This window comes from Triturus cristatus, chromosome 12 (genome assembly GCF_964204655.1).
Source record: "Triturus cristatus chromosome 12, aTriCri1.1, whole genome shotgun sequence".
Lineage (NCBI taxonomy): Eukaryota > Metazoa > Chordata > Amphibia > Caudata > Salamandridae > Triturus > Triturus cristatus.
In genome coordinates, this window is record NC_140595.1 from 825032002 (window position 1) to 825059899 (window position 27898).

Consider the following 27898-nt stretch of genomic DNA (forward strand, 5'->3'; position numbering starts at 1 on the left):
GAGTGGACAGAAGAAAAGGATGTGGCTTTCATCCTCTTTAATCATGTCACAACCAATACAGTGTGAGGACCTAGTCGGGTACCATTTGCTTGTTAAACACGCTAAGGGGAGTGCACCAAACCTCCATTGTATGTATAGCTTCCTAGCCATAACAGGGAAAATTACATCCATAAAATCTTCAAATGAATAGACTGATTTGATCTCTATAAATGCTTTCACCATGGTACCATTCTTTGAATCATGGAGCCACGCATTAGAGCATCGAGATCGGTATAACTCGGTGAATGTTTTCCCAGGCATCTCTCTGCAAGCTATTGCTGGATTCACCCACATATCTGCAAGACCCAGATTCGTAAATTCATCTTTGATGTATGAGAGCCAGGGGATATGTGCTGCCCTGCCTAATCTCAGTATTTCTTGGAGCTCTGTTTTGTACTGCTCCAGCTCGGGGGTCAGCCAGATCCTCCTCCAAAACCTGAGAGGTTTGATGGCTAGTTCCTCCTGGATGGGGAGTAAACCTAAGTCAAGCCTCAGCGGTAGTAGGGGTGTACTTTGGGGGAGCGCGAGCAGTTGTCTCAGGAAGTTGTTCTCAACCTTAGTTAGTCCTGGTCTAGTAGCGTGCCCCCATAGTTCCCCTCCGTATAGTGCAGCCGCTCTGGCCCTCACCTTATAGATTTCGAGACTAGGGCTGATGGGTTTAAAAGTAGAGGCATTTGTCATCTTTAGAATTCCCCCAGCTATTTGGGTCAGTTTAAGTTGGGATTTTGCAAGATGTGGGCCCCAGGAAAGTTTTTCACCTAGGGTAACACCAAGGTATTGGAAGGTGTGAACTCTCTCGAGTGCAACTGAATCAAGGGTAGGTGGTGGCCTAGTGTGTATTGGGGGATTAAAAATCATGTATTTGGTCTTATCTACATTGATCTGTAGTCCGTGCTCCCTACAGAAGTTGCTAAATCCCTCCAATATACGCTGGATGCCCATTGGTGTCTTGGAAAGGAGCAGGGTGTCATCCGCAAACATTATGGCTGCTACTTTCCTGCCTGCCAACCTGGGTGCATCGTTGTTAGGGACTGCATCCAGGCTGGCAATCAATCCATTCACAAAAATACAGAACAGAGTAGGGGCCAGGACACACCCTTGCCTAACTCCCTTGTTTACAGCAAACCTGTCAGACAATACACCTCCTCTTGCACACCTGACCTGGGCAAAATTCTCAGTGTGTAGCCTCACCAATATACCCAGTAGGGAGATGGGTACACCCAGATCGCGTAAAACAGCCCAAAGTTTGCCCCTAGGAACAGTGTCAAACGCAGAGCGTAAATCAACAAAAACCATGTGGAGACTGCCACCCTCCAACGACACAGTCTTCCAGTATAGCATTACTAGGCGGAAGATCTGGTCCATGGTAGATGTTTTACTTCTGAAACCAGCCTGATAGGGAGAAAGGATATCATTCTCATTGATCCAGTCCTGCAAGCGATCTAAAATAAGTCTTGCCATTATTTTTTGGGGGACGTCAATGAGGCTGATAGGCCTATAATTAGCGGGGAGCAGGGGAGAACCCTTCTTATATATCGGTACGATTTCCGCTCCCAACCAAGAGTCCGGGACCTCCGTACCGTGCAAAATTGAGTTGAAGAGTGCACAAAGGTACGGTGCCCATATCTTAGGCTGATCTTTGAGCAAATCGCCGGGTATCTTATCTATGCCCGGTGCTTTACCCATTGCCAGTTTCCCTATGGCAGTCATAACATCATCTACGGTGAATTCCAGGGCTTCGGCATCCCCCACAGACGAGAGCCGGAAGGGCAAGAGATCTAGATCAGAAGTGGCAGCGTAAAGAGATTTAAAATGGGATTCCCACACCCCCGGGTCAAGATTAGCTTCAATGGCATTACGGGGTTCCGCACACCCAGAATTCACAATGGCCCAGAATCTACTCAATTCCTTATTTGCGAGGGCCGATGATAGACTTTCCCATCTCTCCCAATCCCAATCTATCTTAGCCTGTTTTAAAACTTGTTTGTGGGCATCCCTAAGTGAGCAGATTGTTAGCTTGTCACTGCCGGTTTTGATGGCATTAATCAAAGCTGTTTTAGCTCTCCTGCATTCGGCATTATACCAGGATGGCGGGTTAGTCCTTGGTTGCCTAGCAGGAACTATAGGGTTTAAAAAGCCTGCAAGGGTATCAACTAATTCCCTGTGAACATTGAGGAAGCGTGCAGAGTTATCCTCGGACTGCCCTTTGTCCCAGATGTCACTTGCCAGCTTAAGCAAGGGGAGAATAGATGAATATAAGCTTGGCAATGCATCCCGCCTTTCGCATAGGGTTTCCCACTTAACCCTCCTCCTGTTGTTGGTGAGAACCAGTCCTAGTTCAACAGTTGGTTCCAAATGGGCTTTAGCAGAGTATGGCATTTCCATTCTCAGCAGTAGGGCGTTATGATCGCTATCCGATCTATTCACGACCTCCAAATCCATAATTTTAGACCATAACCTAGTCTGGACCAAAAAGTAGTCCAGATGAGATTCGTGGTCTTTTTTGTTGTAAGTGCATTTGGATGGAATGTCCGAAGGCATTCGGCCATTAACCGCCCTAACTGAAAACTGCAAGGTTAGAGTCATGACCTGGATGGCCAATGGGGTCCATGCCTTTGCATAGGTGGACCTGCACTGTGGGATACCCCAAAACTCATCTTCTTCCTGCAATGCCCCCTCACCCAGCCCTGGAAGGGGCTCAAAGTGGCAATTAAAATCTCCTGCAATCACACAGTTAATATCATGGTCCAAGGATTCCAGGAAAGATGATAGTTCCCCTACGGTGTTTGATTCTTTAGCCATAGCAGTAGGGCGTGAATATACATTCACAACTGCCAATTTATATGAGTTGGGCCAGGACAGTTGGACACAAAGAATGTCATCCGAATTGGTCTGGACCAAATCCACACTACAGCCCAGGTGTACACCTATCCATGTTGTCAGGCCACCAGAAGGGCGGCCCTTGCCTCCCCACCGAGCTGCGATGTTAAAGGAAGCGAACCCGGCTCTATGAACCACCTCCCTGGCCCAGGTCTCCTGCAATAGAATCACGTCAGCAGTGTCCACAAAAGAGCCCCATTCGGGACATGCTAGCTTATTTGTTAGGCCTGCCACATTCCATGATAGTAAATTCATACATTGGGGGCGAAGTATGTGCTGGGATGGGGGATCTGGTACAGACGAGATGCTACTTCTCTGCTGGGGATCAATTCTCCCTCCAAAGATGGAACTAGCGCTATGGGAGGGGGCTGACATTGGAAGGGAAGCAAAAAACTGCAGGGGGTGCGCTTGGGGATTGCCATTGATGCTACTGTATCTGGTCTCCCCTATGCTAGTGGTGCAGCCCATAGTGTCAGGAGTCAAATTCCCTTCCTCATGCAGCCCAAGGGGCTCTAAACCTAGAATACTGTCCCCCGTAGAACCCTGAGCTACCTGAGTTGACTTGGCCAGTCAATCGACCTGGTCGAGGCAGCTAAACCTATTTGTACAAATAGGGTAAGCCCATTCTGCGTCGGAGGGCAGATGCCTTGATTTCCCAGCACCTCCCCTTTGTCTATGCGGAATGTATGTCCAGCCGCTCTCTTCTATCCTCAGATGATCGTTTGGGTAGAAGTAAGAGAGGGGGCGCACCCCAATGTTCGTGTCTAAGCGGGGTTTTTTCCAGTTGCAGATATAATCTGCTGTCCTGGCATCCCGAAAGTTAACTATGACACAATCGCCAGTTAAGTTTTTAGGAGTGTGCCCTACCCACCCCACCCTTCTAACCATAATAATCTCACAACTAACCTGCGGTGGCAGGGGCCTATGGTTTGAGAGCCAGTGGATTACCTTGTTTTTTAGGTTCAGGAACTCCTCAGTGTTATGATCATTAATTTCAGGAACCCCTGTTAGGACTACCAAGTATGGACTAGCTTCCGGGGGCAAGTCTATTGTAGAAATCATCCTAGTAGCCTTATCCTGGGTTCGCTTTCTCACTGTCCTCATGTTATCGCTATTATTACCCAAGGGGGCCTCTCCCAAGATGTTACTATCTGTGTGATGGTCCGTAAAAGGCCTAGCTTCATGATGTTCTAGTGATGGAGTGTTTGGTGTAGCTGGAGTTGTCAGTGATATAGCTTTCGGGACAGGTGGTAGCCGTGGAGCTATGCAATGGGCCGACGGGACTGGTAGGGCCCCGGCTATAGTGGTACAGTGGCAATTGCAAAAGCATGCGGGGAATACTTTATTGTTGTTAGCACCCTCAGTGTGATCCTTAATTCCTTGTTCAAGCTTAGTCAGAAGGGTGACTATTCCCTCCAACCTGGATTCCAGGGGTGCCAGTAGCGCGCGCAGCATTAGATCTAATTGTTGCGGAACTATTGCGTCCCCTTCTGACTGTGTCATCAATTCAGACAGGGCTGATGCCTGGACAGGGTGATCCCCAGAAGGCTTAGAGGAAGACGAAACTGGAGGGAGGGTGCAGCTACCCTGACCATCTCTAGCCACCAAGTCTGCCACTAAAGCTACACCATGATGTGCAGATTTAGCTCCCCCTGGCTTAGAGCGAACTTGCCTGGTGGCTTTTGGCTTGGAATTTGCGGACAACCCTACCTTAGTGGCCCTTTTTTCCCGTAGAATCGGTCCCGACCTAGTCACTGGAGGGGATATAGTTCTAAGGTTGACCACAGGGTCGTTGTCACTATAAGCTTCACTGCTAGAAGTCTCATCAATAAATTGGGTGAGAGGGAGGGCATTACTAACAGTGCCATTTGGGGTGCGTGCAGATGCGAGGAGGCCCAAAGAAGATCTTCTTGCTTGGGCCAGATCCTGCGACACTCTGCGCTCCATGAGGACAATACCCTGGTCAATCACCGAGTTGGCTCTAACTATGAATTGATCTAGTGTACCAGTGAGATTTCCTTTAGTCGCATGGTTCCTACCCTCTTTAGCTGCCATGCTCAATTAGAGTACAACACAGTGCACGATTAATCTAGTATAGCAGCGGTGTGGCCTCCACAAGACAATACGGACAATACAGCCACATGCAATGGAAATGACAAGTGAAGAACACATACGCGCTAGAGCCGTAGGTGAAAGAGGGGTAGCCCGGTCCGGTCTCTCACGGGCTACAACGGGCCCGCCCTTGGCCCGGGCTTCGCCCGCGCTGCGATCCGCGCTGCGGATTCACGTGGACATAGTTAAATAGTAAGGAGGGCGGGTCTTCGGGAAGAGGAGCAGGTGAGCCTGGTTAGCGGAGCGCAATGCTCGCCGGTCCTCGCAGTCCCGTTTTGTTCCGGTGATCCTGGAGCCCCACAGCAGCGTAGCGTCCTTGGACAGGGAGGAAAAAGGAAACCCAACCTCCGTAGCACAATCCGAGTCTTTAAGTGGTGATGGAGCCTTCGAGCGGCTCCCGCGCAGCGGGGGCCGCGAGGCGTGGCGTGACGTGAGCAAGGTGGTCAACGGGAAGAGGAGCAGGTGAGCCTGGTTAGCGGAGCGCAATGCTCGCCGGTCCTCGCAGTCCCGTTTTGTTCCGGTGATCCTGGAGCCCCACAGCAGCGTAGCGTCCAGCAGGCATGCCTCAGTTGAATCCTAGCTCCTGTTTGGCACAGAGATAAATCAGTTGTCTAGATTGCACCGTCAGCTTTTAAATCTATGAGCTCCCAGGAACACCGAATTGACAATATCAATGGGACACAAGATCGATTACAAAATATCCAACATAAAATATCAACGGGAAAGTAAGTCTAGATTCTATATCGAACTCCACAGATATGTGCTTGCTCTGTACATACACCTTTACGGTGTATAGATGTGGAGTTAGTAATAGCAAATCTACATCTCCCTTCATGCACTAACATTTCGATACTCTGCCCCCAATATTGGTATGTTTCCATACCGTTAGTGTCGCTATTCAGTAGCGCAATCCATGGAGGAGGAGGATATGCTGAATATTAAGGAAGACAAGACCGATGGACAGGAGCGGACAGGACGAGGTCAGTAACTTATGAATCTGGTAAGGAATGCATAGAATTTGGGGGCAGGCAGGAAGGTAGACACAGACAGTAACAGCCAGACGAGGAGCAAAGGCTTCAGACTGGAGGAATGTCCTTACAAAGAGGTACAGGGGCAATGATCCACTCCTATGTGTCCATGTCACTTCAAAGAAAGAAAAATAAGTGACAATAGAAGTTGCTCAATGAAAGGACAGGCCTTAGGAACTAAAACTGTCATACCTAAAAGAAAAACGTGTCGAAATAAATGCAATGAAGTAAGAAAGAACAATTTCACAGTCTGAAGCCAACAACAGAGCTACTGCATAAGTTGCAGATATCCTGTATGCCCACATCCTCTGGCAGTGCCTTTGGTTAGGCTCGCATCAGGGGCAATGCTTTGGTCTACACACATGTTGAGCACTGGCAGACTACAGGGCCATTTTCCTTAGCTACACAAGCGCTTGACTAGGAGAACAGCAATCCAGCGTCAAAAGGTAAGATTGAACGGATCATGACAGCTACACTCTGCATTATTCTGATGTGGTGTTTGCGACAAATTCCTACAGCCGCTAGCTCAGCTTTACCATCTCTTCTTCTCATATTTCTCCTGGAGGAACTCCTTCACCTTTTGAGGATCCCTGGAATCCGGAATGGTAGAAGAGTGGGAATCGTACAAGCCCATCCATATCTTTCTGCATACCTGCCAGCGGAAAAGAAGGAACGGTTAGTCACTTATGATCGCAGGTTCCCTTCACTGGATATCTTCATTAATGACTAAATTAATTAGACGTGCACACACTGGAGAGCTTTTTATAAACAGAAACATCCATTTGAAAAATTATGTATTTATAAACATGCCTTTTAACAATATTTTCTTTTTAAAATACAATTCGAAATTTTAAAAAAGTTAAAAAATACATTAATGGTGTTTTACTCTTTAGAATTCCTCTTAAACAGGGAACAAGGAGCAAATGAGGGTCAACAAAAAGAGGCTTTGCTGAGGAGGACTTTTAAACTGGTGCATTAAGGTAACAAAGCTGCTCCAGAGACGCAATGTAATGTGTTATACCCAGCTTTGTCAGGGAAAGAATCATCCCCACCCACCCCCCAGCAACAGGCATATTCTACATCAGATGGTTCTCTGAGACAGCCGTAATCTGCTGTGAGCTGTTTAAACTGTGTTCAATAGGGACTGTGCACTTGGTTTTCTTGGCCAGGAGAGGGAGTAAAGTTTTATACAAACAGTATTGTTAGAGGACAAGTTTGTCAGGGCCTTACCTGCAGAAGTCCAAAGTGTGGATTGAGCCTGTCTCACTCCTAGGAGATTTCTGAATAGAGGAGCAGCTTCCAACTCCCTGGCCAGCAAACCTTTTCTGAGGTCGCTGGGACCTTATATAGTCTGCTATGGGTTGGTACATGTGTGCACTGATTGGTGATTGTATCTGATGTTTCTATAGGATGAGGGATAGTGTCCTCATTGGTTGGGTATTTGAGGGTTCTAATTGGGTTCTGGGTCTGTGACTCAATCAATGTAGGGTTGGTGCTAGGGCTAGGATTTCTATTGGAAGTAGGGACTATGGCTTCCTGTGTGATTGGTTGTTGGGACTAGGGTTGAGACTAGGGCTAGGGTTAGACCTTTAATTGGAAGTAGCGATTAGGGATTCTGGTGCGATTGGTTGCTGGACTAGGTGTGGAACTAAGAGTAGGGTTAGGTTTTCTATTGGAAGTAGGGACTAGGGCTTCCTGTGTCATCGGATGCTGGGATTAGTGTTCGGACTACTGCTAGGGCCTCTATTGGACATTGAGATTAGGGTTTATGAAACTGATTGGGTGATTGGACTATGGCTAAGATTGGCTGTAAGGTCCTGGTTTCCTATTGGTTCTAGATTTTAGGGCTAGTGTTGTGACCGGATAGGGTTAGGGCTAGGGTTCCCATTGGTTGAAGGGGTCACCTGACTACTAGGGCTATAAAAGGCCACGGCTTAGGGCAGCTCAGCCCGGGTGTTGAGGCTACGGGTGGAGAGGTCAGGGGCAGTTGCCCGTTTGAGCCTGTTCAAGACTGGTCGGGACTAGGGCCAGAAATGCTGCCCAATTACCCATTCAGTAATACCCAGCACACACCATCCACAAACATAGTAACACACTCACACCAAATGTACACCACACATAACCCTATGCACAAATCAGTGTACCAGCATACACTACAAAACCAACCAAACCACATCTATACACCCTTCTATCCCAACTACCACACATACCCACCATCACCTACAAACAGTACACAACTCTATTCTATACCACTAACCAATCCACTCATCACTAACACAACACCATTCAACACCATACATAACTACATTCCATACAGACAAACACTCCCTGCTCTAATTACTCCTAACAGACCACCTTTTATCACTAACAAACATTTAATCAGCCTTCCATCATTTGTCCAACCAACACCCTCCTGTTCCTTCTACCATAATAACACTAACGCACAACACATACACTGCACACCTCCACACTTTTTAACTCTTGCAGGAAACCAGTCTAAGACAAACACTCTTACCTCTACTTCATTCCCTCCTACACACAACATACACTCTATTCATAAACACATCACCACCCACTCTACCTTACAAACTCCTCTCACAAACAATACTATACAACCAAATCCATTGCATGAAACAAATACACCAGCACCTCTTTTCACTACAAAACATATCACACACCAGCACAACAAGATCTTTAAAGCACAACACCTCATAATACTTACCATCACGGTGAGTCTGGGGTGTCGGCGGCTGACGGAGAGGTCTGGGTGTTGAAGCTGCCGTGGATGTCTGATCTTGCGGTGAAAGAAGGAGGCTAGAAAGTCGCAGAAGTCTTGTGACGGCGGGATGTCGTTGGAGCTGGGGTTGGCGAGTTCCTTCACAATGTTGAAGAGCTCTTTTCTATTGTGTGCGCTGTTGTCGATGCGTTCCTTGATGGAGGTCCTTTTGGCCGTTCGGATGAGTTGGGGGTCTCTGCAGCTGGCGTTCTTGAGGGCTGCATGGTTGTCTGTTTTTTTCTTGCGGCGCCATTTCTTCTCTAGTCTCCGGCAGGTCTGCTTGGATGCCTGGAGGTCGGCGGTGAACCAGATGGCTCTTCTGTCGGTGCGTCTGTTTGTGGGTTTCGTAATCGGGGCGAGAGTGTTGGCGCAGTCGTTGATCCATTGCTTGAGGGTGCGGGCAGCTGTGTCGGTGTGATTGGTCAGTGGGTCTCGGGCGAGGGTGGTGATTAGCTGGTCTTGTTCCAGCTGTGGTGGAGGATTCTTTGCTGGTGGTTGTGTGTGGTGGTTTCCTTGAAGGAGAAGTGGATGCAGCGGTGGTCAGTCCAGTGGAGTTCGGTGGTGTGGCTGACAGCGACGTGGCTGCTGGCGGAGAAAATGGGGTCGAGCGTGTGTCTGGTGGAGTGGGTAGGTGGCGTGACGAGTTGTTTGAGGCCGAGGTTGTCCAGTAGTGTGGTGGAGTTGCGGTCGTTGGTGTTCTCGAGGTGGAAGTTGAGGACTCCCAAGGAGGATGTAGTCTGTGGAGGCCAGGGCATGCGCGCGGACGGCGTCTGTGATGGAGTCGATGAACTGTGGCCGGGGTCCGGGGGGTCTGTACACGAGGGTTCCTCTGAGGGTGGTGTTGGGATCGATGTGGATCTGGAAGTGCAGGTGTTCGGCGGTGCTGAGGGTGTCTTCGATGTTGGTCGAGATTCTGAGGGTATTTCTGTGGACGATGGCGATTCCTCCTTCCGGTCTGTTGATGCGGACCCTGCGGGTGGTCTTGTAGCCATCCGGGATGGCTATGGCAACGTCGGGTGCCGATGAGGAGTTTATCCAGGTCTCCGTCAGGAAGGCGACATCCGGGGAAGATGAGTCGAGCAGGTCCCAGAGTTAGACGGCGTGCCTGTGAACGGAGCAGAAGTTGAGTAGTATGCATCTGAGGTGGTTGTTGCCTGCCTTGGTTGGGGGGCAGGTCGTGCTGGAGTGCACTGGCTGGTGAAGCTGCAGTTTCGGGAGGTGAATGGTCCGTGGGTGTGCTTCGAGGTAGTTCGGCCGGCGTTGAGTGCGTGGAGGAAGGTGGCGTCGTAGCAGCGTCTTGCGTCGTGGTGCTTGCGGGGGCCAAGGGGTCTGGCGCTGGGCGTGGTCCTGGCGCGGATGGGCTTGCCTTAGGCACGTCAGCGGCGCATCCGCTGCGCGACCGCACAGCGGTTGCCATTTAAGTGGGGGAGGAGCAAGCGATGGGAGGCGAGAGCAGGGCGGGTTGAGGCGGGAAGGCGAATGCTAAGGCAGCGTTATGGGCTGAGGGGTAAGCGGGGGGACAAGCCACTGAAAATCAAGCAGTGGGCAGAAGGCAAAACAAGACACAATAAAGTGAAAGATTTAAAAAGAAAGTACAGAAAGTAAAGAAAACGGAGCATGGTACCCAGCAGGTAGGGGTCTTGAACCCTGCATGTGATGGACTGAGGCTGTGGGTCAGTCAGGCGGAGCTGCAGGGAAAGAGCTGATCCCGGACGGCGGGGCTTGGGCAGGAACTGGCTGCTAGTTTGTCGAGGCAGTAGAGTTTCCAGGAGAAAACATGCCTTGGGATTCTCCTCTTCCATTTTCACTTCATACATCTGTGCAGCCTTTTGGACGACCATGTTGTAGATCCCTATGTCGTCTGGCGGCGAGGGCCTCGAAGGGTAAGTGTCTACCCCTTCTTCCGGCGATTCGGCGTCGAGATCCTGCCATTCAAAGTCTTCTGCCCCCGCGGATGTTGAGTCCCGGTAGGATTGCGGATCCTCGTCGCCATCGCCCTCGAAATAATAGTGTTTGTCCTCCTGTTCCTTGATCCGTTCGGGCGTTTTCGGCGGTTCTGCATCCTCGTTGTCTCTTTCGACTTCGAGCGCAGGTTTCGTGGGATGATATATTGGCTCATCTTCTCGAAGTCCCTTTTTCATTGCAAGATGCTCGCCATTTCGGCCTCGAGCCTCCTCTTCTTCCTCTCCATCTCGGCGGCATGTTCGGTGTCGAGGGTTGGAGCGCCTCGCTTTGTGGTCGTCGACGTCGATGCAGGCCCTTCTTTTCTCGGCATTGAGGTGTCCTTTTCGGGGGCAACCTTCGACGATCTAAGTTTTTCGAGGGCTTTCAACGACTGGGAGTCCTTTTCAAAGGATCCGCTCGGCTGACAGTTCTTGTTGCTGTTGCCTTCGTCGAGTGTTTCGGCGGCAATGCTCCCTTTGAGGACTTAGCTTCACTCCTACGAGTGTCACTCAGGGCTTTAGCTTCACCCTTTTGAGTGTTGCTTGAGAATCTAGGGATCGACTACTCCCTTACCTCGACGGCTTTTAATGGATCTCGACGACGTGCAGTCCTCTGGTCCTTCCTCTCCACTGCAGAGGCCTAAGTCCCAGAGCGATGGAGGGGGCCCCTGCATGGTGTGGTTCGCCCTTCTCTGCCTCTCTCTTACTCTGAGTGTCTTGGGTGTGAACGCCAAGCATGCGCTGCAGTCCTTGCTGTTGTGGTCGAGCGGCAGGCAGAGGTTGCTGGATGCTGGTCCTTCTGGGAGTATTTGTGGTGGCAATTGGTGCAAAACTTGAAAGGTGTTTTGTCCATTCCAGCGCTCAGGGAGCTCCCTGCGAGCGCATTCTCTGTTGAACGTCGAGATCTCGGTCGAAACCTTCTCCCTGGTCGTCCCGGTTACCTGACCTGAAGTCTGGTGTAGCTGAAAACTTGATCTTCGTCGATTTTCTTCTCTTTTCCTCGATTCCTCTTCCAAAACTCTGGAACGATCCAGACCCAACGGCGGAAAAAATTATCTGAAGATGGCGGTCAAAGGTGGGAGCTTCCAGAGGAAGCACGTCGTCGTCACAAAGGACACCAAATGGTGGGATGTCGACGCCCACCTGGGCCATGAAAAAAAAAAAAAAAAAAAGAGAAAAAAGACTACAATTCCGGACCCAATCACTAGATGGCGGAATAATGCACAGCATAGTGAATCCAGAAAGATTCACGCTGCAAAACCACTTTACCCTCTTTCTTCTGCTTCAAAACCTTCCCAAGCCCCTTTTCACTAGCATCTGTAAGCAGTATACAAGGCAACCGAGGGACAAAGCTTTTCAAGAATTGAGCTGAAGTCACAGCTATTTTGAGATCTTCAAATTATTTTTGGCACTCATTCATCCATGTAAATTGAGCACCTTTTTTGAAAAGATCCCTAATAGCGACAGTACGACTTGCCAAATTGGACACAAATCTGGAATACAATTCTGCCATTCCAAGAAACGTTTGTACCTCTTCTTTCTTGTAGTGACGCAGCAACTCAGATATTGGTGCAATAAGTTTATCCTTGGGTGTTATGCCCTCACTGGAGTTAAAATCCCCCGATACATTATCTGAGATTGAGCAAATTAACATTTGCTGTTCTTGAGAGATTTCCCCTTCTACAAAAATATGCGAAGTACATCTCTGACCCTGTTGAAATGACCAACTGGGTTATCAATGAAAATCAGCACATCGTCCTGAAAAAACTTCACACCCACCATCCCTTCAATAGACTGGTCATGAGTCTCTGAAAAACAGATGCAGCGGAACAAAGACCAAAAGGCATCCTGTTGAAGTGAAATACCCTGAAAGGTGTAATAAAGGCAGTCAAATCCTTAAAATCATCATTCAAACAAACCTGGTGATGGGCAGACGTCAAGTCAAGTGCAGTGAAATACTTGCCGTTGCCCATCAGCGTCACCATCTCCATTATGTTGGGTAGAGGAAATTTGTCCTCAATAACCTCCCTGTTGCAATGCTGGAGATCCACACAAAGACCCATCTCCTAGAGGACATAGAAGCCACAACCACAGGTGCCACCCATTGTGATGCCTCCACAGCTTCAATGAAGCCCTCATTCTTGCGTCTATTAAGTTTGGACTGTACTGCTACATGCAGACCCAAGGGAATGTTCCTAACTTTACTAGAAACTGGAGTGGCTCCCTCCTTCATCCTAATGTGATGCACATAACCACATCGAATCTTTTCTGGTAACACAAGTGGAAAATCTTGTTTTAACTGCTGAACCATAGTATCAACTTTTCTGACCTGCACTTGGGGAGATGAATTATGATCCACAAGGATCCCTAAAAGCTTCTGCTGTGGTCAACTTAAGATGGAATCACCCATAACCGGAACATACACCTTAACTGAGGCATAATTTCCCTGAAACTCAGTGTTTGCCTCAAAATATCCTATCAAATCAATGAGTTTGCTACCATAACTGTACGGTGTGATATCCAGAGCAGAAAGTGCAATCAATTTTCCTTTTGAAAAAACTGTTATAGTCTCCGACAGGTATGAGGGACAACCTAGCATCGGAGTCAATCATCATCATAAGAACTTCCAAACCATTCAACTTCACTAGATACGAGGGATAAGAACAATCCGCACTAGAAACACCATTGACATCTACATCATATATATATGCAGAACAAGGAAATGATGGACGGAGTGTTGAACATTGCTTGGCAGTTCGGGCTGGACTGTTCCCATGAGGCACAGGGTCAGACTGATTTGCATATGGCCATGTCTGAACTGGGGTGGCAGAGTGGGCTAAAGAACGGTGATGGATTAAACCCAGATCAGTTGACTGGGGGTGAGTGCTTGCAATGTTCAACACTCCGTCCATCATTTCCTTTGGTTTTTGCTTTGTTCGCCATAAGTTGGCAGGGTATGCTCAGACGTGAGTCCCTTGCTAACTTTGCCACTGGATTCATGCAAGCCTGGCTGAAGACGGCTGAAATGCCAGAAACCGGTCCTAGGAAGCTTGTTTCCGGTCCAGGGAAGACATGGCTTGGCAGCTCGGGCTGGACTGTTCCTATGAGGCACAGGGTCAGACTGATTTGCATATGGCCATGTCTGAACTGGGGTGGCAGAGTGGGCTAAAGAACGGTGATGGATTAAACCCAGATCAGTTGACTGGGGGTGAGTGCTTGCAATGTTCAACACTCCGTCCATCATTTCCTTTGGTTTTTGCTTTGTTCGCCCTAAGTTGGCAGGGTATGCTCAGACGTGAGTCCCTTGCTCACTTTGCCACTGGATTCAAGCAAGCCTGGCTGAAGACGGCTGAAATGCCAGAAACCGGTCCTAGGAAGCTTGTTTCCGGTCCAGGGAAGACATGGCTTGGCAGTTCGGGCTGGACTGTTCCCATGAGGCACAGGGTCAGACTGATTTGCATATGGCCATGTCTGAACTGGGATGGCAGAGTGGGCTAAAGAACGGTGATGGATTAAACCCAGATCAGTTGACTGGGGGTGAGTGCTTGCAATGTTCAACACTCCGTCCATCATTTCCTTTGGTTTTTGCTTTGTTCGCCATAAGTTGGCAGGGTTTGCTCAGACGTGAGTCCCTTGCTCACTTTGCCACTGGATTCATGCAAGCCTGGCTGAAGACGGCTGAAATGCCAGAAACCGGTCCTAGGAAGCTTGTTTCCGGTCCAGGGAAGACATGGCTTGGCAGTTCGGGCTGGACTGTTCCCATGAGGCACAGGGTCAGACTGATTTGCATATGGCCATGTCTGAACTGGGGTGGCAGAGTGGGCTAAAGAACGGTGATGGATTAAACCCAGATCAGTTGACTGGGGGTGAGTGCTTGCAATGTTCAACACTCCGTCCATCATTTCCTTTGTTTTTTTCTATATAAAATGATGGTCGTTTCTTTAGCAGATGTCCTGCCACTAGTATTTGTGTTTTTGCCTTATTGACTAGATTATGAAGTCCATTTGTTTCATAAAACTAGTCTAGGGGTCGATTAGGGTCTGCGATGCCTTTCCCCTTCTTGCCATTAAAACTGCATCATCCGCATATAGGAGGATGGGAAGAGGGGCGGCATTTATGTGTGGAATATCCGTTGTAGACCCCAACAGTGCGGCCTACACTTCATTAGTATAAAATGAAGAGCGGAATGGGGCAAGAACGCAACTCTGTCTAACCCCCCTGTCCATTTTTAACAGCCTCGTACATTCCCCTTCCCTACCGTACTTGACACTAGCCGATGCCTGCGAGTACATCTGACGGAAGAAGACTATTATGGGTTCGTCTGTGCACATTGCTTCAATAGCAGTCCATTATTTGGGATGTGATACGTAGTCAAATGCTGCTGAGAGGTCCATAAAGGCCAGATAAACGTGTCCCTTCGTAGCAATTGTGTATTTGGCCATCACTAAGCTTTAATTTAGGCACTGATCAATGGTCCCTCTACCTCTTTTAAAACCATACTGCACTGGAATTAGTAATTTAAGGTCCTCTGTCCAGTCCTCTATCTAGCCTGTTTAGCAAAAGTTGGCCCATTATTTTCGCTGTCCCATCTAAAAGTGAAGAGGAAAGTTTTTATCCCCCTATTTATATACGAGAATTACTATGCTCTTCTTCCAGAATTCTAGGGGACCCACTTAAGTTCTGGTGTTAAAAGTGTGTCAGGAGGTGAGCCCGTATGTCTTAGTGGGTCAGAAATACATCCATTGGCACCCCATCCAGCCCTGGGGCTTTAGCAAGGGCAGTCTGCGCTAATCCAAGTTTCCTCTCTTCTACATTAAAGACCAGTGGAACGTTGATAGTAATCAGGGACGCCTTGTCAGGCATCGGAATGACCTCCTGACTAGTTCAAATATTTTACTAAAATGAGCCACCCAGGCTTCCTCTCCAACATGGAGCTCTAGCAGTGATGCTCGTCTTCAGCAACCATCGTTTCTTAAGATTTGGATTCTAATGTGCTGTGCCTCTCTATTTTGCTTGTGCAAGTTTTGTACTACTTTCAGGTCTCTTGGAGTAACCCTAAGAGTGGCATGTACATTTTTTAAGGAATGAGTGCATGAGGCATCAAACCAACGTGGAGCAGATGCCTGGTTGTAATGTATGGAGCGCGTCCATTTTGTTTTTATACAGTCAAGTAGGCCCGCAAAAGCCTTCATTAACTGCGTTGGCACCGGATTATCTAAGCAAATGAGAATTTCAGTATTCACCTCAGTCACTATCTGTGGGAAGAATTCCTCTTTATAGATATTCTCCCACTTAAGAGTATAACCATTCATTTTAGCGATTGCCGGTTTTGGCGCCTTAGCTGTGTGCTTCTTGGGCCCGTCCCATTTAATGGAGCCTGTCAGGAATGCGTGATCACTAACATTTGCGAAATCAATAGTTATTTGTAGGAACCGATCACTAAATCCCTTTGAGGCCACTATATAATCTATGATGGAACCATTAACCTGGTCCCCAAAAGTCTTTCCCATTAGCGCTGTATCAGGGTCACTTTTATTTAAAATAAATAAGCTTCTGGTTATTAATAATCCATTCAACACATTCCCATACAGGTTATGAGAAAAGTGGGGAAGGGCTTCCACTTCCCTATCCACTATACCACATAGCACCAGGGAAAATTTATTAAAGGCATGAATGTTAAAATCCCCAGCCCACAGGATGTTCAGCCGTCAATGATGGCCAAGACATATCGAGTCCAGTTACTTTTCCAAAAGGACTGGAACCACCGACATGTCCCGGAAAACTGTTATAGTAATTCAAGCGGTTATAGTAATTCATTATAACCCAAACCCAGTCTTCACAGCCCTTGCAAATTAATATATGTTAGAAAGGGGAAGCATCTAGAAATATGAGCACTTTAAGACAACGTGTTTGCAACCAAAGTTAGTATGCCTCTCCCTGCTCTTGTGGACCGCGCCATGGTTTGAAAGGAGCAGAAACCATCTTAAAAGGTGGTTTCTGTAGCCCAAGTTTCCTGTAAACATACTATATCATGTTTGTCAGCAGTACCCCGCCAATCGGTGTTCCTCAATTTCTGCCTTAATCCTGCAATTTTCCAAGACATGAACTTTACTCTCGGAGTGTAGAGGGTTTCTATCCCAATCTTCCTTCGGGGACAAGAGTCATTTAAGGTCAGTTCCCTCCCAGCAGACGGCGAACCACACAATCAATCACACTCTTCCAGGTCTTCCAAGGGGGCAAAGCGATAGTGTGAATTCTGAAAGTTTGAATGGTAAAATTGGGCCCCGTTATGGTAATTATATTGTCTTTCGAGGGTGGCCTGATGCCTCTGCCTATCGCCATAGCACATAAACTTATGGGTCTGCTGAGGGAAGAGCGCTAATCTATGATCCAGAAGGAGTTGTAATAAGTATACGTTCTGAATAATTCACCTACTATTGTAAGGTCATTAAAGTCCACTACAATGCAATCCCCTCCTATAGTTTTGGAGCATGTCCCACCCAGTCAAATCAATGCAGGGCTTTAGCCATAAGTTGTCCTGTGGATTCCTTTTGGGTCTCTTCCCATCTTACGGGGACATTTGCCAGGGTAATAACATATGGGCACGCCTCTGGGGGCTCACCTGCTAATAGTGGTTTGACAGGCTTAACCTCCCTTGGGACCTGAGCAGTCATGCTTATGCTCCCATCTGGTCTCAGTGGTCCACTAGTCCCTCTTCCAATACTTTTCCCTTCGGCTGCCCCCACGCAGAGGGATGGGATGATGTGTGTGTGAGACCTCAACTCAACATCTTGGGTGATCGGATCTGCGAGTTAAGCTGTCATTGTCCCGCCTTCCTCTCCCCTTTTTGCTGCTGGGTGCACCTTGGACATATATCCTGACAAGATTCTACTGGGGCCTTGTTTCTTATCCCTTTCTATTGTGGATTTAGCCCGATGAACTACATCTGGTTTATTATTTTTTAACAGATCCTTGAAGCCTTCTTCTACATTAATCAATCTGCATAAAATCGGGTGCAGGATGCCAGTAAATGTGTGCTCCAACTTTTGGAACATTTACCATCATTGGTGATCCGACTCAGCGTTGGGCTTCTTTCCCCTCTGTGTCTTTTTGCAGGTGGCTCCGAGGGGGTCGTCTGAAATGACTCTTTTGGGGGGTGGTGGTGGGGGAGGAGGGTCACTCGATCAGGAACTATGCGTTAGGGGTGGGGGCCTGGCAGGCCCCTAATGGGTGTGGATGGGCGTGCATCGCGCTTGTAAGAGTGTTGGTGCTACGCCAAGGAGTGATGGGGATTGTAGTCCTATCCCTGCTGTAAAGGCCGGTTGCAACAGCTCACCCCAACAAAGTAGAGCTCAACAGGTGTAGAATCCAGTTATGCCAGCTACGGAGTAAAAAAAAAAAACTGGAAAAAAAATGTATTGCTGGCAAGACTCGATCTTATTGGATTAGGTGGTTAAGTATTGGTATATGAAAAATATAATGATTAGAAGTCCAGGAGAACAAAAGGCTATAGTGAAACAGCACAGGCTTGAAACCAAGAAGTAGAGCACAGAAGTACAGGCTGACCGGGAGATCTCCCAAAAACGGAGACACGAGTGTTGAAGTTTCCTCATGGTTGGGTGAAAGTCCAGTCGTCACCAAATTGAAGTTCATGAACTCAAAAGATGATTGACTCCGAGATGTGATGATCCAAATGAAGTTTATTTCCCATAGAAAACTTCAGCCACCGACTGGGAAAGTCAGTAAACTGTTGGATGGGACACAGTCTCAACCATCACTGGCACCATTCTCTTCAGACCTGAGGCTAAAGAGCTTCTCATAGTAACTGTATTGTCAAATGAAATTACACAATACAGTCTAGATAAAGGAATAACTATATGCACATTACCACACACTGCATTGGTACATGGAGCTCCAGTCCTGGACATCTGACATGAAGCAACCTGGGCCGCCTTGTAAACGTTCACAAAGCACTACTGCCTGGACAATCTGATCCGTAGAGATGGGCAATTTGCCCATTCAAACCAGCAGGACTTCCTCGTATGAAACTGGTTTGCAGACTCCCCTCCGGGAATGGTATTGCTTGGATGTCAATTCTAAGAGAAGGAATTTGCGGCTAGAAGTCTCTACCAGATGAACAAGTTACTTACCTTTGGTAACGCCTTATCTTATAGAGACTATCTAGCCGCAGTTTCCTAACTGGCCCACCCATCCTCCCCGCTCTGCTAATGGATTTCTAGTTGACCGGGCAGTTTCCTTTTCAGAGACCTACCTTTCCACACCAGTGGTCAGTGTTCTTTGTGGCTCTGCGCGCCTGGCGTGGAAAGTCGTAAAAAGATACGGACGTCAGCACGCTGGGCTGGCACCTATATAGGCACCTCACACATCACTTCCAGCGCTGACAACACAGATGACGCCACGTGGAACAATGCCACCTACTGGCACGGAGGGGTACTGCTGACCAAAACATTTCCGAATCCTGTCTGACGCTTGGGGAGAATTCTAAGGTAAGAAATCTGTGGCTAGATCTCTTTCAGATAAAGTGTTACGGAAGGTAAGTAACTTGTCCATAAAGACAGCACTAGGTACTTGTTAGAAAGAAATTGTCACAAGTACTTATATGAAAGAATCGAGAACGCATGCACTGGGTTTAAAGTAGTATGATCCAGATTAAGGAACCCTTCTTATCAAGTAGTGTGTCCTGAAACTAGGTTACTAATGCGCTAATTAATACGTCCCAATACTAATGAGAAATGATGAAAATCAGTGAACAGAATGTTATCAAGGATGATGCGAGACACACAAACTCTAGTGTCAGTTCTTGTAACAATTTGGACGACATTTTTACCACATAGGAGATACCTTACCCCCATTCTCTATGGCAACATTTACCACACAGGAGATATCCTCATCCCATAATGTGTGACAGGGAGATACCTCAACTACATAATGAGTGACAGCATTTACCACGCAGGAGATATCTTACCCCTATACTGTGTGGAAGCATTCATCAAGCAGGAGATACATTAACTCCATACCCTTTGACAGCATTCACCACACAGGAGATACCTTAACCGCTTACTGTGCGACAGCATTTACAACACAGGAAACACCTTAACCCCATATTGTGTGGCAGCATTTACCACACAGGGATACCTTAACCCCATATTGTGTGGCAGCATTCACTAAACAGGAGATAGATACATTAACCCCATACCGTGGAGGCAGTATTTACAATACAAGACACATCTTCCCGCGTGCTGTGGCAGCACTTACCACACAGGACACACTTAACCCTATACTGTGTGACAGCATTTACCACACGGGAGATACCTTAATCCCATAATGTGCAACGGCATTAACGACACAGGAGATACCCTATCGCTACATTGTGTGAATGCATTTACCACATATTAAATACCTTGCCTCATACTGGGTGACAGCACTTACAACACAGGAGCCACCTTAACCCCATTCTGTGTGGCAGCATTTACCACACAGGAGATACCTTAACCCCATTCTGTGTGGCAGCATTTACCACACAGGAGATACCTTAACCCCATTCTGTGTGACAGCATTCACCACACAGGAGATACCTTAACCCCATTCTGTGTGGCAGCATTTACCACACAGGAGATACCTTAACCCCATTCTGTGTGGCAGCATTCACCACAAAGGAGATACATTAATTCCATACTGTGTGACAACATTCACCACACAGGAGATTCCTTAATTCCATACTGTGTGACAGCATTCACCACAAAGGAGATACCTTAACCCCATACAGCATGACAACTTTCACCACAAAGGAGATACCTTAACCCCATACTGTGTACAGCATTAACCACAAAGTAGATACCTTAATTCCATACTGTGAGACAGCATTAACCACACAGGAGATACCTTAACTCCATACTACATGACAGAATTCAAAATACAAGAAATACCTCAACCCCACACAGGAGATACCTTAACCCTATAATGTGTGACAGCATTTACCACACAGGAGATGCATTTACCACATAGGAGACACCTTCGCCCCATACTGTGTGACAGCATTCACCACATAGGAGACACCTTCGCCCCATACTGTGTGACAGCATTCACCACACAGGAGATACTTTAATTCCATAGTGTGTGACAGCATTCACCACACAGGAGATACCTTTATTCTATACTGTGTGACAGCATTAACCACCCAGGAGATACCTTTATTCTATACTGTGTGACAGCATTAACCACCCAGGAGATACCTTACAACCAATACTATGTGGTAGCACAGATAGATCGGTCATAATGTCTGGCCTATCTGACGAAGCAATCTCAAAGACGGTGTACAGCTCTGGCCAACTATACCTGTAAATGTACATGGACTTTTTTGCTTCTCTGCAGCTCTGCTGGAAGCTACAATCCCTGAGCGCTTCTGCATGCAGGCAACATATTCAAAACTCAACGCACTCACAGATGTAAAGAACAAAATGGGTCTCTCTGCTGCCCCACATTTTAAAGGGGGCCAATACTCGAGAGCAGTCACCATGCGCATCATCTGCTGCTTTCTTTTAGTGCCGAAAATATAATTTGGCCGACTTGGTGTTAAAGATAAAATGTCATGCCGCCTACTGCTATTTTTTCTGGTTAGAAGGTCTTCTACGTTGCTTTTCAGCACTCCCTCAGAGAAAGTCTGCAGTTCATGGATATCACAGTTAAGCCCAGGATGCTTCAATGGCCCCACAAAGCCTTCAAAGACATCACGATCAACCTCGAGTGTCCACTGGGTTCAAGCACGGAGAAGCAGGCTGCATTTGTACAAGATCACACAACTGTCCACAACCAGAAGTGTGTACAATACCCTGATGACTACGAGCCCTTTCATTGCCCTGTGAAAGAATCGTCATCTTTTACAACGTCACAGCCAGGCGATGTCAGGAGGCTGCTCGGAATGAACGACTTGTGTAAAAGAACTGAAAATCAAAACTGCCTCCTCGGTCTCCCACAGAACTATAGGGGGGAGCACATGCTATAGGAGGGAGCACAAACTACAGGAGGGAGCACATGCTAGAGGAGGGAGCACGTGCTACAGGAGGGAGCACGTGCTACAGGAGGGAGCACATGCTATATAGGAGGGAGCACATACTATATAGGAGGGAGCACATGCTACAGGAGGGAGCACAAGCTATAGGAGGGAGCACGTGCTACAGGAGGGAGCACGTGCTACAGGAGGGAGCACGTGCTACAGGAGGGAGCACGTGCTACAGGAGGGAGCACGTGCTACAGGAGGGAGCACGTGCTACAGGAGGGAGCACGTGCTACAGGAGGGAGCACATGCTATAGGAGGGAGCACATGCTATATAGGAGGGAGCACATGCTACAGGAGGGAGCACAAGCTATAGGAGGGAGCACATGCTATATAGGAGGGAGCACATACTATATAGGAGGGAGCACATGCTACAGGAGGGAGCACAAGCTATAGGAGGGAGCACGTGCTACAGGAGGGAGCACGTGCTACAGGAGGGAGCACGTGCTACAGGAGGGAGCACATGCTATATAGGAGGGAGCACATACTATATAGGAGGGAGCACATGCTACAGGAGGGAGCACAAGCTATAGGAGGGAGCACGTGCTACAGGAGGGAGCACGTGCTACAGGAGGGAGCACGTGCTACAGGAGGGAGCACGTGCTACAGGAGGGAGCACGTGCTACAGGAGGGAGCACGTGCTACAGGAGGGAGCACGTGCTACAGGAGGGAGCACGTGCTACAGGAGGGAGCACGTGCTACAGGAGGGAGCACATGCTATAGGAGGGAGCACATGCTATATAGGGAGGGAGCACATGCTGCAGGAGGGAGCACATGCTGCAGGAGGGAGCACATGCTGCAGGAGGGAGCACATGCTGCAGGAGGGAGCACATGCTGCAGGAGGGAGCACATGCTGCAGGAGGGAGCACGTGCTACAGGAGGGAGCACATGCTACAGGAGGGAGCACATGCTATAGGAGGGAGCACATGCTATAGGAGGGAGCACATGCTATATAGGGAGGGAGCACATGCTGCAGGAGGGAGCACGTGCTACAGGAGGGAGCACATGCTACAGGAGGGAGCACATGCTACAGGAGGGAGCACATGCTATAGGAGGGAGCACATGCTATAGGAGGGAGCACATGCTATAGGAGGGAGCACATGCTATAGGAGGGAGCACATGCTGCAGAAGGGAGCACGTGCTAGAGGAGGGAGCACATGCTACAGGAGGGAGCACATGCTACAGGAGGGAGCACGTGCTACAGGAGGGAGCACATGCTATATAGGAGGGAGCACGTGCTACAGGAGGGAGCACATGCTACAGGAGGGAGCACATGCTATATAGGAGGGAGCACATGCTACAGGAGGCAGCACATGCTATATAGGAGGGAGCACGTGCTACAGGAGGGAGCACATGCTACAGGAGGGAGCACATGCTATATAGGAGGGAGCACATGCTATATAGGAGGGAGCACATGCTACAGGAGGGAGCACATGCTACAGGAGGGAGCACGTGCTGCAGGAGGCAGCGGCATCTAGAGAGGGTTAAAGGGCGTCTGTCAGAGTGAGAATCTGGAACAATGTTTGAAACAAACTCGGACATGTTTCGCACAGCAGCTTCCAGATGTCTGCCAAAACAAATGACGTAGGCGGAATGCTTTGGCTGCCTTCCCTCGGCTGGAATGCACTCCAAGGAAACAAAACAGATCTGTCCGCCTTTCTAAACGGAGCTGGTGTAGCTTTAATTTGTCGAGCGCACGTGATCCTCCTGGGTCTCTGGTGCTGCCTGGCCAGTGCTCTTTTAATAAAGAGAGCGGGGAGCTGTAGGACAGCAGGAAAGACGGACTCGAAGCACAGATACCGCTTTTGGAAGCCTTGATGCTTGGATCTCGCACCATCTTAATCCTACGGTAGACAGAAACACTGCCCACGCGCAGGGGGCATACATCTTCTGCTGCGTGTTCCTCACCAGATCTACCAGCTCCCATAATCACCCTCTCAGGGCGAGCTCCTGTACGCTCCCAAAAGGATTGGCAATAAACCTAACAGGTTCAGGGAGAGAAGGGAGCCCAACCCTCAAGAAAGTATGAAGTATAAATAAACCGAATAAAGACACAGAAGGCTACTAGTGCTGTCCCTGGGATGCAGCCCCACGCACCTGAGATGGCAGCCGTTCAGTGGATTGGACCCAGGGCAGCGAGGCCTCTCCCCCAAGAGACTCCATCGTGGACAAGGATGCAGTGAACAGAAGCCGGTGGAGGTCACATTCACCTGCGCGTCGGCGAGAGCTGCTGTGGACATCCCTCAGCCTGCTGTAGCTGCCGTGGACATCCCCCAGTCTGCTGCAGCAGCTGCGGACAACCCCAGTCTGCTGCAGACACCCCCAGTCGGCTGCAGGTGCTGCGGACACCCCCCAGTATGCTGTAGCTGCTGTGGACAGCCCCCAGAATGCTGCAGATGCCGTGGACATCCCCCGAGTCTGCTGCAGATGCCGTGGACACCTCTCAGTCTGCAGCAGATGCTGTGGACATCCCCACAGTCTGCAGCAGATGCTGTGGACATCCCCACAGTCTGCAGCAGATGCTGTGGACATCCCCACAGTCTGCAGCAGATGCCGTGGACATCCCCCCGAGTCTGCTGCAGATGCTGTGGATACCTCTCAGTCTGCAGCAGATGCCGTGGACATCCCCCCGAGTCTGCTGCAGATGCTGTGGATAACTGTCTGCTGCAGATGCTAAGGACATCCCACAGTCTGCTGCAGACATCCCCCAGTCTGCTGCAGACGCTATGGACATCCCCCAGTCTGCTGCAGACGCTATGGACATCCCCCAGTCTGCTGCAGACGCTATGGACATCCCTCAGTCTGCTGCAGATGCTGTATCAGTGGTGGAAGCTGGGGTCCATGGAGGCTGACCTGGTGGAAGCACTTTGAAATGTCCATCAATGCCAACACCATCACAGAAAAGGTGGCCAGAAGGGACTTCTACTTCACTACCTTGGCTCGGATAGGTGGGCCACTGCATTTGAGCTCATCAAAGCGGATCCTGGTACACATGTGGCTGAAGGAGAGCCTACGTGGTTACAAACCATGAAGAACAAGGACTACGACTGTCACACCTCTTCATCAACGCAAATTAAACCTGGAAATCAACAGGCTCGTTCAATACCCGGCTGATGGCACATGTAATGGACTGAGTTTGAATGTAAGGCTGAAGAGGAACTGGAATCCCAGCCCCCATCCGGCTGTGAGACACCCAGTTCAACAGAAAGGCGGCATTACAAACCAGGCCAAATGGAGGAGATTTGCATCTTTGCATGTCCAGATCATTCTGCACGTGTTCGGGTTCAAGCACGGAATCACTGGCATCACAAGAAGTCTCTGTTGATCTTCTTTGTCGCATGTAAGACTAGGCACACATCACATTCAAGCTTAGACCCCACTGACTAGAGACTGGCAATTCTCCATGATGAATGAAATGATGAGCAAGGCCGTAGGGATGGGAATTTTGCATACATAGGGCAGAGAAGCACATCAGTAGACTGAGTGCCCGACTGCATGTACTTGGAATCTCGGTTGTGTTCCTGGTCTCACCCTGAACTACTTTGCGCGCTGAAGCCCGTAACAGTCCCTGTCATGAACTTAGTACATAGAGCAGTCTGGCAGTGTACTGTGTTTTGTGAATCCACAACTGTGGCCAGACATTTTAATCTGTGACATAGGTATGGAGGCCTGCAGGCCCACTCATGTAAAATTCTGCTTCTACATGCTAAATCAGACTCTAGGGCTAATATCACATGTATACATTGTGCATGTTTGTCTATGTGGCCTGTGTGGACCATGCATTGTGTGAGTTAGCAAGAATAATTAGAGGCCTGAGGGGTTCATATTAAGATTGCTCTGACCTGGCTGAGCGGACGTTATGGAGATTAATAAATTACTTACTTTCAGCAATGCTTTTTCTGGTAGAGACACTAGAACTGCAGAACCCTCACCGTAAGACTATTTCCCGGGTATCAGACTGGATCCAGAAAAACTTGCAGCATTTCTGTCCACCTGTAGGTGACATCATTTGGCTCCGCGTCGGAAGTAACCTTGTGGTGCCCATTTAAGCATCACCCTGGCATGCTGACATCAGTTTCTTTAGTCTCAAAACGACAGGGAGAAGCGCTCTAATAGAAGTGTAAGACTAGAAGACCCTTTTGGGTGCCTTTGCACCACACAATTTAGCAGATTATATTTTCTTGAGGGATGAGATTCTTTGCCAGACATGTGGAAATTGTGTTCCTTCTGGTCCTCCTCATACTTTACTTTCATTTGAAGGTCCAAATAGGTTATCAATTTGTTTTTATTTCAGAGTTACTAGAGTTAGCTTTGCTAACTGATATGTTCAGTTATTAAGTTTCAGTATTTATGATTGAATGGCATTTTTAATGTTAGAAATAATAACACATCTTTTCATTTTTGTTTAGTTGCCTTCTTTGACTTTTATAGCTACACTGATGACAATATTCAAGATGCTCATGTGCACTACAATGTTTCAGTTTGAGATGTTCTCATATGTACCCGTGTCAATATTGTTGTTATTTGTGCATTGCTTGTTTAATATTGCTTTTGACTCATGGCGTGTAATTTAGCTTTTCTGTGCACATAGGGTTTATAATTTGCAGCTTGTGTCTGTATTGTCTGTTTCACTTAAGTTTTAGTTTTTTATGTCTTTTAATAGCCCTGAAGAAGTCCTTATGTGTTGGGACAAAATCTGTTGATGTTTCCTTGTCCCTGTTTCAAAGTGCAAGCGTAGAAATAAAAAAAAAACATTCCAAATATATGTGTCTCGCGATGCTTGGTTTCAATGACAAACTCCATGTAACTCTACCTTTGAACTTTCTCTGGGATATTAGGCCTTATGCAAAGGTTCTTCTAGTATTACACTTGTATTAGAGTGTGTCTCCCTCTTGTTGTGAAACTTGTAGCTATTGGGGCTTTTTCGATGGAAGGCCCTGGGAGTCAGCACCTGTCTTGCGAGAACTGTACAGTGCGGAGATATCGTACCACAACCATTCTGGTGGTGTTCTTATCAGTTTCTTTCATGACAATCTCTACACCAAAAAAGTAGAGCAATGTAAAAAATAATTTTTCTGTTTTGACCAACGTGGAGAGTCTAACAGGATCTTTTGGATAAAGGGGCCTGTTCTCAGAGCGGAGAGGATGGGAGGGTCAGTGAGGATAGATCGTGTCTCTACCAAAAAAAGCATTATCGAAGGAAAGTAACGTGTTCTTCTGACAGACTTCTAATTTCAGAATCCTCACCTTAAAATAGATACTCAAGTAATGCTTCCCCGAAGGTGGGTCTGCAAACTGGCTTAGACCAAAAAGGCCTGGAGGACCAAATGGGCGAAAAAGCCGTCACAGCGGACTTGACGGTCTAAGTAGTAGTGCTTCCTGAACATGTAAAAGGGAGCCCACATGACAGCATAGCAGATGTCCAAAACAGGTACCCTGTTGCCCGAACGCAGTAGTAGCGACTTTGACCCTGGTGGAGTAAGCCCACAAGCCCCCCAGAGCGTTTCTCTTTACCCAGTGCGCAGCAGATTTTTATGCAGAGTACTATCCATCAGGAGATGGTCCACTTCTCGGCAGCCTTGACCTTCTTCATTACGATGAACCCGATAAAGAGTTGGTCATCCACCCAATGGTCTTTAGTGAAATCAATATTGAAGAACGATCTCTTAGGATCCAAACGATGGAGCTCTCCTCCTCTTTGGAAGGCAGAGTGATGCTCTGGATAATATGAAATAATGTGATCAGCTTCAGGAGGAAAGCATGCATCCGAAGGACAAGCTTGTTCATGGAGAAGTTGGTATATGGAGGGTGAACCGACAAAGCCTGAAACTCACTGACCTTCCTGGTCAATGGACAAGAGCCACAAAGAGAAACTATGCAGGGGCTCAAAGGGCGAACACAGGAGGTAAGCAAGGACCAAGTTAAGATTGCATTGGGACATCACAAAGGGAGTCGGACAAGGAGGGAAGATCCAGCAGCTGCAGAAAAGCAGAGATTGCTGACCATCCTTAAGAGTGCCCAGGCGAAGGCCTTGCTGGGCCAAAGA

General features: G+C 48.2%; 1 protein-coding gene across 1 annotated transcript in view; it reads right to left on the reverse strand.

Moving 5' to 3' along the window:
• AGFG2 (ArfGAP with FG repeats 2) overlaps nt 1–27898 on the reverse strand; it is a 567631-nt gene that overhangs the window by 382113 nt on the left and 157620 nt on the right. Inside the window, exon 3 of the mRNA XM_085639598.1 lies at nt 6596–6711. Within this exon, the coding sequence (XP_085495724.1) occupies nt 6596–6711 (116 nt within the window). The remainder of the gene's footprint in view (nt 1–6595; nt 6712–27898) is intronic.